At 43.0% G+C, this 14,282-nt stretch overlaps 1 protein-coding gene across 1 annotated transcript in view; it reads right to left on the reverse strand.

Moving 5' to 3' along the window:
- Positions 1–1,225: 1,225 nt before the first annotated feature.
- The window catches only part of LOC124594236 (luciferin 4-monooxygenase-like), a 99,287-nt gene continuing 86,230 nt past the window's right edge, over positions 1,226–14,282 (reverse strand). Inside the window, exon 9 of the mRNA XM_047132601.1 lies at positions 1,226–1,347. Within this exon, the coding sequence (XP_046988557.1) occupies positions 1,226–1,347 (122 nt within the window). The remainder of the gene's footprint in view (positions 1,348–14,282) is intronic.

Here is a 14,282-nt window from a genome sequence, read left to right on the forward strand (position 1 = left end):
GTTACCGAATGATTCTTCCCTTACTTTCAAAGACTTGATGAAATTATGTAATAGGTTATCTCGATCATAGATTTTGTCAGTGCTCTACTTACTCTTAACTCAGTTTCTTCCCAAATTGTCGCCTTAAGTTCAATCAGCGTTCACTCTCTCTCATCAGAAGACAAGTGCATCGTACCGTCTTCGGGCTGGTATTGTGTAGATGCTCCATTGAGTGTTTTCCAGCTCATAGTAGTGCGATGCCGTAGTAAGTATTTTGCATGTCCTTTCAAACTATATGAACAGTAAACCAATTCCCATTCAGGACTGAATGATTTGGCCACTTTTTCTTTCTTTGGACAAGTACTTAGACGCCATGGTGTGTAAACTAAGGGTCTGATGACCTTAGCAGGTAAATCCCATAAGATTTCACACATATTTGAACTTTTTTTTCAGAAACTGATTTACTTGCCGTGTGATAATCTAGTTGAGCATGGTATATATATATATATATATATATATATATATATATATATATATATATATATATATATATATATATATATACGACAACGAAGGTTCGATCGGACGTAGACTTTTATATATTACAAAAATATACAGGCTATGTCGTTCGTTCGTTAGGGTGTCGTATAAAAATTTGTAGTAAATTGGTGAATATATTATGTGTATAACTGTCTAACAGGTTTTTTTTTTTTGTTGTGGAAACATGGAACATGTCACACTGAAAGCAAAATTATTTTTTATTTAATTTCTCAAGTCAAAGATAGCATAACTATCCAAAATGACGGCCAGAACAAAAAAATCAACCATATCGGCCGAGTCGTTCTGAAGTGAGGATGTTTCACAATTAATTTTAATATCCGTCTTTTCTGACGAATTTTTCAAAAATTTTCTTTCATACAAAATTGTCCTGACAATTACTAACACAACAAAGACAAAAAATCAACCAAATCTGTCAATCCATTCTTTATTGATGATATTTCACATATGTGACAGTTGGTATTAACTTCCGACTTTTCAACTGGATTTTCCAAAAATTTTCTTTCAATCCTTGTCGTGACAATAGCGGACAGACACAAAAAAAGTCAAATCGGTCTAGCCGCTCTCAGGCGAAAGTCTTTCATACACGTGGCAACTGATTATTGTTTACATAGATTTATGAGGCAGTTGATGGCTCGTGATGGCAGTGGACGCTGGGGACCAGGAACGGCCACTGCGCTGCTTGGCGCTACTGGCCGCCCGCCGCCCACCTCCTGAGGACCCTCTTGTTGACTTTGCCGCTGGCCGTGTGCGGCAGCTCCCCCACGATCCTCACGCCGCCTCGCAGCTTCTTGTGGTCGGCCACCTTTCCTGCAAGGACAAAGAAAATCAAAGGTGCGTGAGCGTAAGTCCAGACGTTAGTGCTGCACCTCGCAATACTTTTCAGAATTCCGCTTCTAGCCAAACCTGTAATAGAAGTTAAATATATTTTCTTATTTCATTTTTAAATGATAGCCTTCACTTTTTTTTACGCTGCAGTTTTCCTTCTAAAAATTCAAAAAATACTCTGGAAAAGTAATTTTGATTTTCAAAAGTGAAAAAATGTCCCAAAGTACAATATGGCCATGTATTTAGGAACAAGTATTACATCGAATTTAAAATGGTTGTGATCGAGGAAATGTTTTAACACTGGTGGAATAATGTACAGGAGCAAACAAAAATAAGGAAATACTAAAAACACGTTAACATGACGGATACATAGTAGGAAACACGTGGGCATTTTAAACAACTTCCAGTCGTCTGGGAATGCATAAATACAATTCTGTATGATTTTCAAGAGAATCTTTAAACATTCTTTCTTCATAATAGTGGCAAGTTTAGGTATCAGCGATGGAAACGGATAGCGGTCAAGCACCCTTCTCTCCAAGTAGACGACAAAGGCCAAATAATATTGAGATCTGGTGGCTGTGGTGACCATGGGAGGTGCAACAATACATGCTGGTGCCTCCAAAACCAGTCATGTACGACGTGAGCTGCGTCTTGGAACACAGTATCACCGGCGGGGAACAAACACTGTGCAGTGGGATGGACCAAATGGCCACATAATCCGTGGTAGACATACGACGTTGCAGGGTAACCATGGGGTCCATGCAGTGGAACGATATGGCTGCCCAAATTATCGCTGAACCCCAGCCAAGTTCCACTCCTGGCACGTAAATCCGGCCACGAGTGTTGACGGACATTTGCATCGCTGATGAGTAGTTTTATAAATCCAGCTCGCCGTGCAATTCCCAGCTTATGGAGCTCCCTTCGTAAAGTTTTAATGCTGACGAGTGCGATATGCAGTTCTACAGTGACTTTTGCAGCTGTCGTCACAATCCTCTTCAATGACCGTGTATCACGATCACTCAACACACACTTACATCCGCACTGTCACTTAGCGGATGATGTATTCCGATTTCCCTGTATGTGGTATAAATCTTCCACACAGTGCCTCGTGAAACACGAACACTTCGGCTACCTATGTTACAGAAGCACCCACCTTACGAACACCAACAATTTGCTCAAGTTCGAATTTGAGACGTGTCGGCTCCCTTTCCTTTTACAAATGTATCTGCAAGAGTTGGCAGCCGCAGTACTGTGTGCGCTGTTCATCTAGTGGGCGTGGTGGAAGTGGCGCGATCGGGAAAGCGAGGCGTTGCCACGGGGAGCAGTGACCTGGCACCGTTGGTGCGTGGGCGGCGACGTCGTCCTCTTTCAGTGTCAAGGAGGTCACGTGGCTCTAAACTGTGGCGAGGCATACTGTCTTTGGACGTTGGGTATTTTACGTGTGTACAATGGCTTTCTTAGTGAAGATATCACTCAGGTTTTCAGGAACTGATTCATTTGCCGTGTGATAATCTCGTTGAGCATGGTAGCTGATTTGTGGCTGCAGAATAAAGCCACTTGTTGCTTGTTCGCATAGTGTGAATTTTAGCTCCAAAAAACCCACTACTTGTCTGAAAGGGTCGATCGAAGTTTTACCAGCGAGTGTCAGTGTTACAACCGGGTAAGAGTCTCCCTTCCCCTCCTGTATCGTACCCAGTGCCTTTGTAAGTCGGGGTGGAGCCAAGTTGAGTTGCAAACTTCTGGCTGTTTAGGTGTCTTAGGTCATGCATGACGGTTCTTTTGGAATTATTTTTCTATTTCACCATATTTTGTGATACCCGCAGTGCGTCTGTGCTATAACGTTGACTCAGTTTTACCATTTTCTCTGAGTGCTGCGACTGTGGCAGCGATGAGCGTGTAATGGTGGTCCAGACATACACGCGCCTTAGTGTGTTCCAGCGTCACGGAGAGTGTTGTATGCCGGCTTGTGTAACTCTTGAACCGTAGTTCCATCGTAGCCACATGGCACGCACCTTCTTCGCTGACAATGTCGCTGCTCTCTAGGTTATGTAATTCTAATCTGTTAACTCTTTCTTGGAACTGCTGCTTTTCTCGTTCTAATGTGCCTAAGCGGCCAGTTATTCTATGCCAGGTTTGTCCCCTTGTTTTAACAGTGTAGTGTGTTTTGAAATTTGGCAAAGTTTTTTCTATTACTATAGGAAGCAACTAATGTTGCAATCTGCTCATTCTTTCGGTTAAGTAGTTTATTTAATGCGACAGCCCTCTTTCCCCCCTCCCCTTTCTTGTAGTGTCGGGAGCTACAACGGCTCTGGCGTTCGGTTCGTCCCATTTGGTTTGGTCACGGTTGACTGTATTTCGTAGATGCGCTGCCTAGAGGCAAACACATTGTTTTGGTTATTCCTTATTTTTTAAGATCATCGCCCTGTTGGGCTCTGTTTACTGTGTTTGATGTTAGCAGTCAAATCCTGTGAGAGAAAAAGGATATAATCTGCATTACGTAGCTTAGACCTCGTGTTTAATGGATTTATCTCTGCTGAACATTCTGGCTGCACGTTGTGAACTGTGACCCGTCTTGTGCGAGGTAGAGTTCCTTAATGTTGTGGATTGGCAGGAGAGCCAACCCAGGAATACTAGAGGAAGCCGAAAGGCACGCGTTTTAGCTCACGCAGGCTGGCGTGAGGTCTGGAACAGGACAGGGAAATTAGACTTTAGAAAAACGGACGTGGCTGGTGGAATACTTGACTTTAATCCATTAATGGTGAACGTCGGTCTGACGGTACATGAATTACAAGATCAATAGCAACTGATAATGGCGCCTTGCTAGGTCGTAGCAAATGACGTAGCTGAAGGCTATGCTAACTATCGTCTCGGCAACTGGAGCGTATTTTGTCAGTGAACCATCGCTAGCAAAGTCGGTTGTACAACTGGGGCGAGTGCTAGGAAGTTTCTCTAGACCTGGCGTGTGGCGGCGCTCGGTCTGCAATCACTGATAGTGGCAACACGCGGGTCCGACGTATACTAACGGACCGCGGCCGATTTAAAGGCTGCCACCTAGCAAGTGTGGTGTCTGGCGGTGACACCACACTTAATACTTTACAAAAAGAAAAAAGGGCGAAAAGAAAAGGCCGTAGCACAAAACATTAAATTTATTTCTTCATTCATTGTATTGTAAGGCTGATCCGACACTAAAGATTTCCAGTCTATGGACGTGTTTATAAAGATTTACAATTTGATAAAGGGCCCGGTTTCACTTTAAAACTGTTGTTGGAATCCAAACTGTTGTGCCCTTTTTAACTGATCTTTAACGTTAATCTTGTTGATGTCAGAAATTGTTTCTTTTAGTACACATACAGTGTTTTTTAATCGTAATGAAGTTTGTCAAATGGTGAATAATGTGCAGTCAAAACCCTGGCTCGGTCCTTTTTACGTGCTTGATTTTGGTTAAGCCAAACTGTAAAAGGTGGAATTTTAGGATACATGACACAATGCACTCACAACCACACAGAACACGGCAATGTTGAGGACATTGCTCAAATAAAACCGCTTAGTTTGCAGGCTTGGATATCATCTGCATTTATGTGCAAGCATCCATTTCTCATGATTACATTCTTTTGTTCAGCCCATCTCTCTGTTACAACACTACTCTACAACTCACTAATAATCAGTACATTCAATCATTTTAAGTAGAAATATTAACAAAAACCAATTTCAAGTTAAATACATTAAATAGCAGCTATTCAAAACTAAGAGAAAATTCTATTTTCAGTGCAGGTAAAACTGTTCAGGAGTTAAATAAACTCATTACATTTGCAAATACACCCTCCTCTACAGTAGAAGACTGCTCCCTTTTCAAGGTACAAGATAGTACACGACCAACAAAATGTGGCTTAACCATTCACAGATTGTATACAGAGGTAAAATAGTCCCCCATTCGGATCTCAGGGCGGGGACTACTCAGTTATCGGGAGAAAGAAAACTGGCGTTCTACGGATCGGAGCGTGGAATGTCAGATCCCTTAACCGGGCAGGTAGGTTAGAAAATTTAAAAAAGGAAATGGATAGGTTGAAGTTAGATATAGTGGGAATTAGTGAAGTTCGGTGGCAGGAGGAACAAGACTTCTGGTCAGGCGAATACAGGGTTATAAATACAAAATCAAATAGGGGTAATGAAGGAGTAGGTTTAATAATGAATAAAAAAATAGGAGTGCAGCTAAGCTACTGCCAACAGCATAGTGAACGCATTATGGTAGCCAAGATAGACACGAAGCCCATGCCTAATACAGTAGTACAAGTTTATATGCCAACTACCTCTGCAGATGAAGAAATTGATGAAATGTATGATGAGATAAAAGAAATTATTCAGGTAGTGAAGGGAGACGAAAATTTAACAGTCATGGGTGACTGGAATTCGAGAGTAGGAAAAGGGAGAGAAGGAAACATAGTGGGTGAATATGGATTGGGGGGAGATAAATGAAAGAGGAAGCCGTCTGGTAGAATTCTGCACAGAGCATAACTTAATCATAGCTAACACTTGGTTCAAGAAACATAAAAGAAGGTTGTATCCATGGAAGAATCCTGAAGATACTAGAAGGTATCAGATAGATTAAATAATGGTAAGACAGAGGTTTAGGAACCAGATTTTAAATTGTAAAACATTTCCAGGGGCAGATGTGGACTCTGACCACAATCTATTGGTTATGACCTGTAGATTAAAACTGAAGAAACTACAAAAAGGTGGGAATTTAAGGAGATGGGACCTGGATAAACTGAAAGAACCAGAGGTTGCACAGGGTTTCAGGGAGAGCATAAGGGAACAATTGACAGGAATGGGGGAAAGAAATACAGTAGAAGAAGAATGGGTAGATCTCAGGGATGAAGTAGTGAAGGCAGCAGAGGATCAAGTAGGTAAAAAGACGAGGGCTATTAGAAGTCCTTGGGTAACAGAAGAAATATTGAATTTAATTGATGAAAGGAGTAAATATAAAAATGCAGTAAATGAAGCAGGCAAAAAGGAATACAAACGTCTCAAAAATGAGATCGACAGGAAGTGCAAAACTGCTAAGCAGGGATGGCTAGAGGAAAAATGTAAGGATGTAGAGGCTTATCTCACTAGGGGTAAGATAGATACTGCCTGCAGGAAAATTAAAGAGACCCTCGGAGAAAAGAGAGCCACTTGTATGAATATCAAGAGCTCAGATGGAAAACCAGTTCTAAGCAAAGAAGGGAAAGCAGAAAGGTGGAAGGAGTATATAGAGGGTCTATACAAGGGCGATATACTTGAGGAAAATACTATGGAAATGGAAGAGGATGTAGATGAAGATGAAATGGGAGATACGATACTGCGTGAAGAGTTTGACAGAGCACTGAAAGACCTGAGTCGAAACAAGGCCCCGGGAGTAGACAACATTCCATTGGAACTACTGACTGCCTTGGGAGAGCCAGTCCTGACAAAACTGTACCATCTGGTGAGCAAGATGTATGAGACATGCGAAATACCCTCAGACTTCAAGAATATAATAATTCAAGAATATAATAATTCCAATCCCAAAGAAAGCAGGTGTTGACAGATGTGAAAACTACCGAACTATCAGTTTAATAAGTCACGGCTGCAAAATACTAACGCGAATTCTTTACAGACGAATGGAAAAACTGGTAGAAGCCGACCTCGGCGAAGATCAGTCTGGATTCAGCAGAAATGTTGGAACACGTGAGGCAATACTGACCCTACGACTTATCTAGGAAAGGCAAACCTACATTTCTAGCAATTGTAGACTTTGAGAAAGCTTTTGACAATGTTGACTGGAAAACTCTGTTTCAAATTCTAAAGGTGGCAGGGGTAAAATATCGGGAGCGAAAGGCTATTTACAATTTGTACAGAAACCAGATGGCAGTTATAAGAGTCGAGGGGCATGAAAGGGAAGCAGTGGTTGGGAAGGGAGTGAGACGGGGTTGTAGCCCCCGATGTTATTTAATCTGTATATTGAGCAAGCAGTAAAGGAAACAAAAGAAAAATTCAGTGTAGGTATTAAAGTCCATGGAGAAGAAATAAAAACTTTGAGGTTCGCCGATGACATTGTAATTCTGTCAGAAACAACAAAGGACTTGGAAGAGCAGCTGAACGGAATGGACAGTGTCTTGAAAGGGGGATATAAGATGAACATCAACAAAAGCAAAACGAGGATAATGGAATGCAGTCGATTTAAATCGGGTGATGCTGAGGGAATTAGATTAGGAAATGAGACACTTCAAATAGTAAAGGAGTTTTGCTATTTGGGGAGCATAATAACTGATGATGGTCGAAGTAGAGAGGATATAAAATGTAGACTGGCAATGGCGAGGAAAGCGTTTCTGAAGAAGAGAAATTTGTTAACATCGAGTATAGATTTAAGAGTCAGTAAGTCGTTTCTGAAAGTATTTGTATGGAGTGTAGCCATGTACGGAAGTGAAACACGGACGAGAAATAATTTGGACAAGAAGAGAATAGAAGCTTTCGAAATGAGGTGCTACAGAAGAATGCTGAAGATTAGATGGGTAGATCACATAACTAATGAGGAGGTATTGAATAGAATTGGGGAGAAGAGGAGTTTGTGGCACAACTTGACAAGAAGAAGGGACCGGTTCGTAGGACGTGTTCTGAGGCATCAAGGGATCACAAATTTAGCATTGGATGGCAGCGTGGAGGGTAAAAATCATAGAGGGAGACCAAGAAATGAATACACTAAGCAGATATAGAAGGATGTAGGTTGCAGTAAGAACTGGGAGATGAAGAAGCTTGCAGAGGATAGAGTAGCATGGAGAGCTGCGTCAAACCAGTCTCAGGACTGAAGACCACAACAACAACAACATACAGAGAGTACATAAGGTCTGGGAACACTTCCAATTATTTATTGCGCAAGAACTAAACATTGTACAGAAGTCACACATATTGCATTTTGAAGAGAAACCATGAAAGTTTTTTTCATGTATACCGTCACAGTGTAGTTTGGTAATTTGCCGATAGCGAGCGCCAGCACATTCACTTCACTCACACCGGGACGTTCGCTTCTCTTTGCCGGGCACAAGCAACCCGTCGTAACGAATTTATCGTGCCAGTGGTAAATGGCCTTCCTTGTTGGTGATTTCTTACCGTGCATTGTTCCAAACATCCGTTGAACAGCTGTAGCACACTTGTTTTTGTCGAACTCCAAGACACAGAAAGCTCGCTCCGCATCTGAACTCGTCATGTTTGCGACTAGCAAATTACCAAATTACGCTGTGGCGGTATACATGAAAAAAAAGAAACTGTCAGGAATTCTCTTCAAAATGACATATGTATGATATCTGTAAGATGTTTGTATCTTGTGCAATAAATAATTGGAAGTGTTCACTGACTTCATGTACACCCTGCATTTAGTTTTAAAAATGTGTAGAATTTTAATCACCATGAAATTTCTAAACAGAAGACTTAATAGTATCATCCAAGTATCTTTAATATACAGTCTAAGATAAAAAAAAAGAACTTCTCATCACGAAGGATTTGTGCAAATTAGATGTAAACTAATATTCTTAGAGATGTCGACGACAAATGTAAAATAATAAACTTTGTCGGCCGATGGATCGATATGTCACGCTGCAGAGCAATTTTACCTCACACCTGGCCAGAATTGTAAACAGGGGACATGTCGATACCGATACATAACGTCTTTGCGAAATTCATTCTGTGTACTCAGCTGGTCTGTAACTTTGCCTGGCAGACAGCCTCGTGAAAGTATATGCAGAGGTCAGCATTTGAGAGAGGACGTGTAGTTGGTCTCGAAAAAGACGGTTGGAGTAATCGGTGAATCGCTCGACATTTGAACAGGAGCGATGCTACTATTCGACGATGTTGGCAGGAATGGGTGAACCATAGCCGAACACAGCGTCGAGAAGGAAGCGGTCGACCTAGAGAGACGACAAAATAAGAGAACTGAGCGATCAGAGTGGCACTCAGAGCCCCAGAGTCATCACTGTCATCGATTGAGACAGCAACTGGTGCTTCAGCGTACGTGAGGACCATTAATAGGCTGCACAGAGACAGGAGGCGGAGCTCACGGCTCCTCTTGTGCTGGCTACGATGGACCTCTGTACCCCAACAAGCCCGTCTGCAGCATTGTAGCATACATTCGGCGTGTAATTTCGTTGAATTGAGTAGAGTTGTCTTCGATGAGTCCAACTTCGATTGAGCCCCAGTGACCAGCGAAGACGTGTCTGGAGACGCCTCGGATAGTGGAGGGATACCAACCAGACTGTCGTTCGCCATATGACCCGACAACTAGTATGATGGTCTGGGGTGCCGTTTCGTTTCATAGCAGGATGTGTTCAGTTGTCATCCGCGGCACCCTTACTGCATAGTGGTACATCGACAACAACCTACGCCCCGTACTGTTGCCCTTCTTGGCAAGCTATCCTGGGCGTGAATTTCAGCAAGATAATGCCCGCCTGCACACGGTGAAAGTTTCTCCTATTTATATTCGTGCTTGCCAAACACCTCCTTGGGCAGAATGGTCGGCGGATCTCAACCCAATTTAAAACGTTTGGAGCATTAGGCTCAGGGTTCACGAACCTGCTAGGGATTTTGACCATCTAAAGCACAAACAGGACAGGGTGTGACACGATATCCGACAGGAGGACATCCAAAAACTTTAATCAGCGCCATGTCGAATAACTGTTTCCATAAGGACTAGGGTTGGACGAACGCGTTATTGACTTGCTCAATTTATCGCGAATAAATCATCAAATTTCCCTGAAGTTGTAGGTGCTACACACAACAGAATCTCATGTCTCACAACATAAACAATACAAGATGCCGTAAACTGCTTATGGCGGCCTCTGTTGCGCATTCCCTGATGTGATCCTAAAATCGGTCTCTACATTGAAACATCTACCAGGAATGATCATGTGTTCCTAGGTACACTACCTTGTGGATACAACACTCTCCCCTACACAAGAAATGTGTCTTCTCTGAGTCTACGTTCTGCGAAAAACAACAGTTCGTCCAATTTTTGTTCACCTAGATAAGTTTTTGTATCAGAGATCCATCACACATTAAATTGCTTATTAATTTTCTCACTATCAGTTCTTAACGGCATTGTGAAACGTGATGTGCGTTTGAAAAGTTCGTTTCGCTTCATGGTGTGAGAAACGAAATTAACTGGAAGAAACAAAGTACATCTACTCCCCTTCAACGTAATAATAATTGCTAATAAGACATTTTCGACAACCTTTATAAAGCAGCTGGAAACTGTCCGCTAAGCATAGCGTCATACGTCTTCGGATGTCTTTTGGAAAGTGATAAGGTTTTGCGCTGATCGAGCGTCAACAAGCATAAGGGCAGACAATATTGGGCGTTCGAGTAAATAACCGGTTAGTACCAAGGACAGATAATGCCACGTACGTCCTATTACAGACACGGAGATGATTTCTAGAAAAGATATGGCGCGGACGTGTCAATTCCCTCGCCCTTTTCTCATTAGTCTGAGCAGAAGATTATACGTGGACTAGCTAGAGTCTTCACTCCGCCAAATCACCTATTGAGTTCGTCCACCTTGCTGGAGGGACGCATGCTCAAACACGGACTAATATTTGCCTGACTACCCTGCCGCCGTACTGTGGTCCTTGTGGACCATTTTGCCTCTGACCACCGCCTAGGCTAGGCACCGTCCTGCAGCACCGATCATGCTAGGGGCCACGGTTTGAGCACCGAAGCGGGCCAGCAGCCTGGATGTGGCTCTCATTGAGCGGCCACGGCGTGCTCTTCCTGCCAGCAATTGCAGTCCTGCCGACTTCATCGGGTGACGCTGCCTATGCACGACGTCGCCCAGATGGTCCTTCTGACGACGGATCGCTGAGCTTCTACGTATCACTATGTCATACACAGGCCAGAGCCGGCTGGGGTGGCCGAGCGATTCTAGGCGCTACAGTCTGGAGCTGCGCGACCGCTACGGTCGCAGGTTCGAATCCTGCCTCGGGCATGGATGTGTGTGATGTCCTTAGTTAGGTTTAAGTAGTTCTAAGTTCTAGGAGACTGATGACCTCAGAAGCTAAGTCCCATAGTGCTCAGAGCCATTTGAACCATTTGAACAGGCCAGAGGCCTCCGCTTCTGTACCCAACTCGAGTCCAGTCTACAGCACCACTCTCAATCGACGCCTAGAGGAAGGAAGCGATGCTTTATCCTGACGTTCGTACAGCCGTTTCCTCCGTCACTGCTCTCTCGGCCCCAGCACTTCTGTCTCTGATAAAAAGGATCCTTTATCTATCGAAAGGTTATAAATCACTCACCAAGTAACCGCTACTAAAGTCCTGGGGAGTGCGTTGGACAAATATCACTTATCTATGCAACCTGCAGTTAATTACGAAGTGTGTACGAACGGGGATTAAGATGTAAAAGTGGTACCTTACCACAATAAATGTTGCCACAAATCATTCCTTCTCATATTTATCATCATCACCTCTGCCGTCAGCATCTGCCACCAGTTTCGTCAGTATCATGAGTCATCAGGTGTGCCATCTCTGCAATCTCTGCACTACCGTAATCGATAACGAGGATGTCGACAGAGTTTTCCTTTTGTTATGTCCAATAACTAGTTTCGGAATAATTACAGTATTTAAAATCTAAAGCTTATCTGTTTTTAAGCGATTGCTGTCTTATGCGGCAGTTGGTGATTTCAAACTCAAATAAGGAACTACGTTACTCGGATAAGCCAACGGTCTTGCCGCCGAGGTAACACCGGTTCACATCAGATCACGGAACTTAAGAGCTGTCGGGAGGGGCAGGCACTAGAATGGATGACCGTCTGGGTCTGCCAAGCATTGTTCAAATGGTTCAAATGGCTCTGAGCACTATGGGACTTAACATCTATGGTCATCAGTCCCCTAGAACTTAGAACTACTTAAACCTAACTAACCTAAGGACATCACACAACACCCAGTCATCACGAGGCAGAGAAAATCCCTGACCCCGCCGGGAATCGAACCCGGGAACCCGGGCGTGGGAAGCGAGAACGTCCAAGCATTGTTAAGCGGGTTACACTCAGCTCTTGGAAGGTCAATAGAGGAGCTACTTGATTGAGGAGTAGTGGCTCCGAAATCTGACAATGGCCGGGAGAGCGATATGCTGACCAGCATCCCCCTCCATATCCGCATCCAGTGATGATTATCGGCCGATGATGCAGCGGCCGTCGGTACCGTCGGGGCTTCCGAAGCGGAGTTTATGTGAAATCAGTGTTGCAGCGCCGCGATACCGGTTAAAAGCTGAAGAAAGTAAATGTCTTTGTCACTTACAAGTGTCGAGAGCTGGTTAGTTTACAAAAATAACGTCTTTTAGAAAATAAGACTAACTAGATGTGCTACTTCTTTACGGGGAACGCACAAGGAACACCAAGAGATTACTTGAAAAGGTGTCCCGAGAGACGGCATCCAACAAGAATGATAATTCAGTGAATGTGCAAAACACAGGTATTGTAATGACACTGGAGCATTATGCAAATGGTACGGAGCAATCCTCCTAGTAGTTTCACGGCCGAAAGGTTCACCATTAATAAAATATTGCGGGCTATTAGGCCGTGGTCGAATGGATCTTACATTTAAATCAAAAGTTTCGTCTCCATATGCGGATAACATTTTCAAAGAGTACGGCAGCTTCTTTGAGTGACCGATTAATACCGTGCTCACTGCTGTCAGTAGCGAGCTAGTGTGTGAATCCGACAGTCAAAGAAGCTGTGGTCTCCCTTGAAAATGTCATCCGCAGATGGAGACGAAACTTTGGATTTATATGTGAAATCCATTCGACCACCACATAATAGCCCGAGAAATTTTATTAATTTTAAGGATCAACCCTGCAACAACTTGACTGAAGGAAATAGACACTCTGGTAGTTGTTATTCGTAATCCACAAAATAGGTCCAGAGAAACTGCGAGTGCCTCAGGAATAAGTCAGACCAGCTTGTTCGCATTTTACGCGCAAACAGATTCCACGTGTATTCATCAGCTGGTTAACCAGCGCGTTATAAAAGACACACGAAATTCTGTCGCTTGGTTCTGAAGCGCCAGCAAGACACTGAGTTCTTACTTCAAAGAATTATCTTCACCGATGAAGCTCCCCTTACAAACCATGGGAACTTGAATGTAAAAAATACGCATTGTTAGACAACGGAGAATCCCTAAGTTCACTCTCCACTGCTTCTAACGTTCAAGCTGACTGCTTGAACACCAGAACCATGGAGAGTGTTTCGTATGGTATTATTGGAATCAAGCAATGGCCCTTACTTCAATGAAGAAGCATTAACGTGTAAAAGATGCGCACAATTTCTTACCGAAGTGGTACTGGTTCTCCTAGTAGAAGTACCACTTGAAAAATGTATACGTACGTGATGCCAGCACGATGGGTGCCGGAACACTAGTCGCTCGCGACTACGAAAGCCATCATCCAGCTCTTACCTGGCCGCTGGACAGATCATAAAGCCGTTATCAGTTAGCTTGCCAGTTTCGCCTGATTAGACGCCACTGGAGGTTTTTCTGAGATAAACTCACAGATGAAGTCTGTGCACAAGTTCCGACTAACCAAGAGATTTTGAAACATCGAACTTAAGAAGTGCTTGCACCAACGACTGAAAACGTATATTACAGTAGCAGTGGCATTAGAAAAGTATGACATGAATGGAATTTTAGGGTATGTTAATGACGATATTATTTTGTGAGTTCGTTTTGTTGTGTTGTTGATCGAATTTTGCAGTGTAATAGTGTATCTTTACATTAAAGTAATGACACCAGTTATTATTCAATAACATTTATATGTCAGTTTCCTGTTTTATACATCCGTTCAATTTTTGACGTGTGCGTTTCTTTCAAGGATGTGTCAGAAACAGGAGCGTTGTGTTATCGTAGTTAATAGGTGAATGACA

This window comes from Schistocerca americana, chromosome 2, assembly GCF_021461395.2.
Source record: "Schistocerca americana isolate TAMUIC-IGC-003095 chromosome 2, iqSchAmer2.1, whole genome shotgun sequence".
Classification (NCBI taxonomy): Eukaryota; Metazoa; Arthropoda; class Insecta; order Orthoptera; family Acrididae; genus Schistocerca; species Schistocerca americana.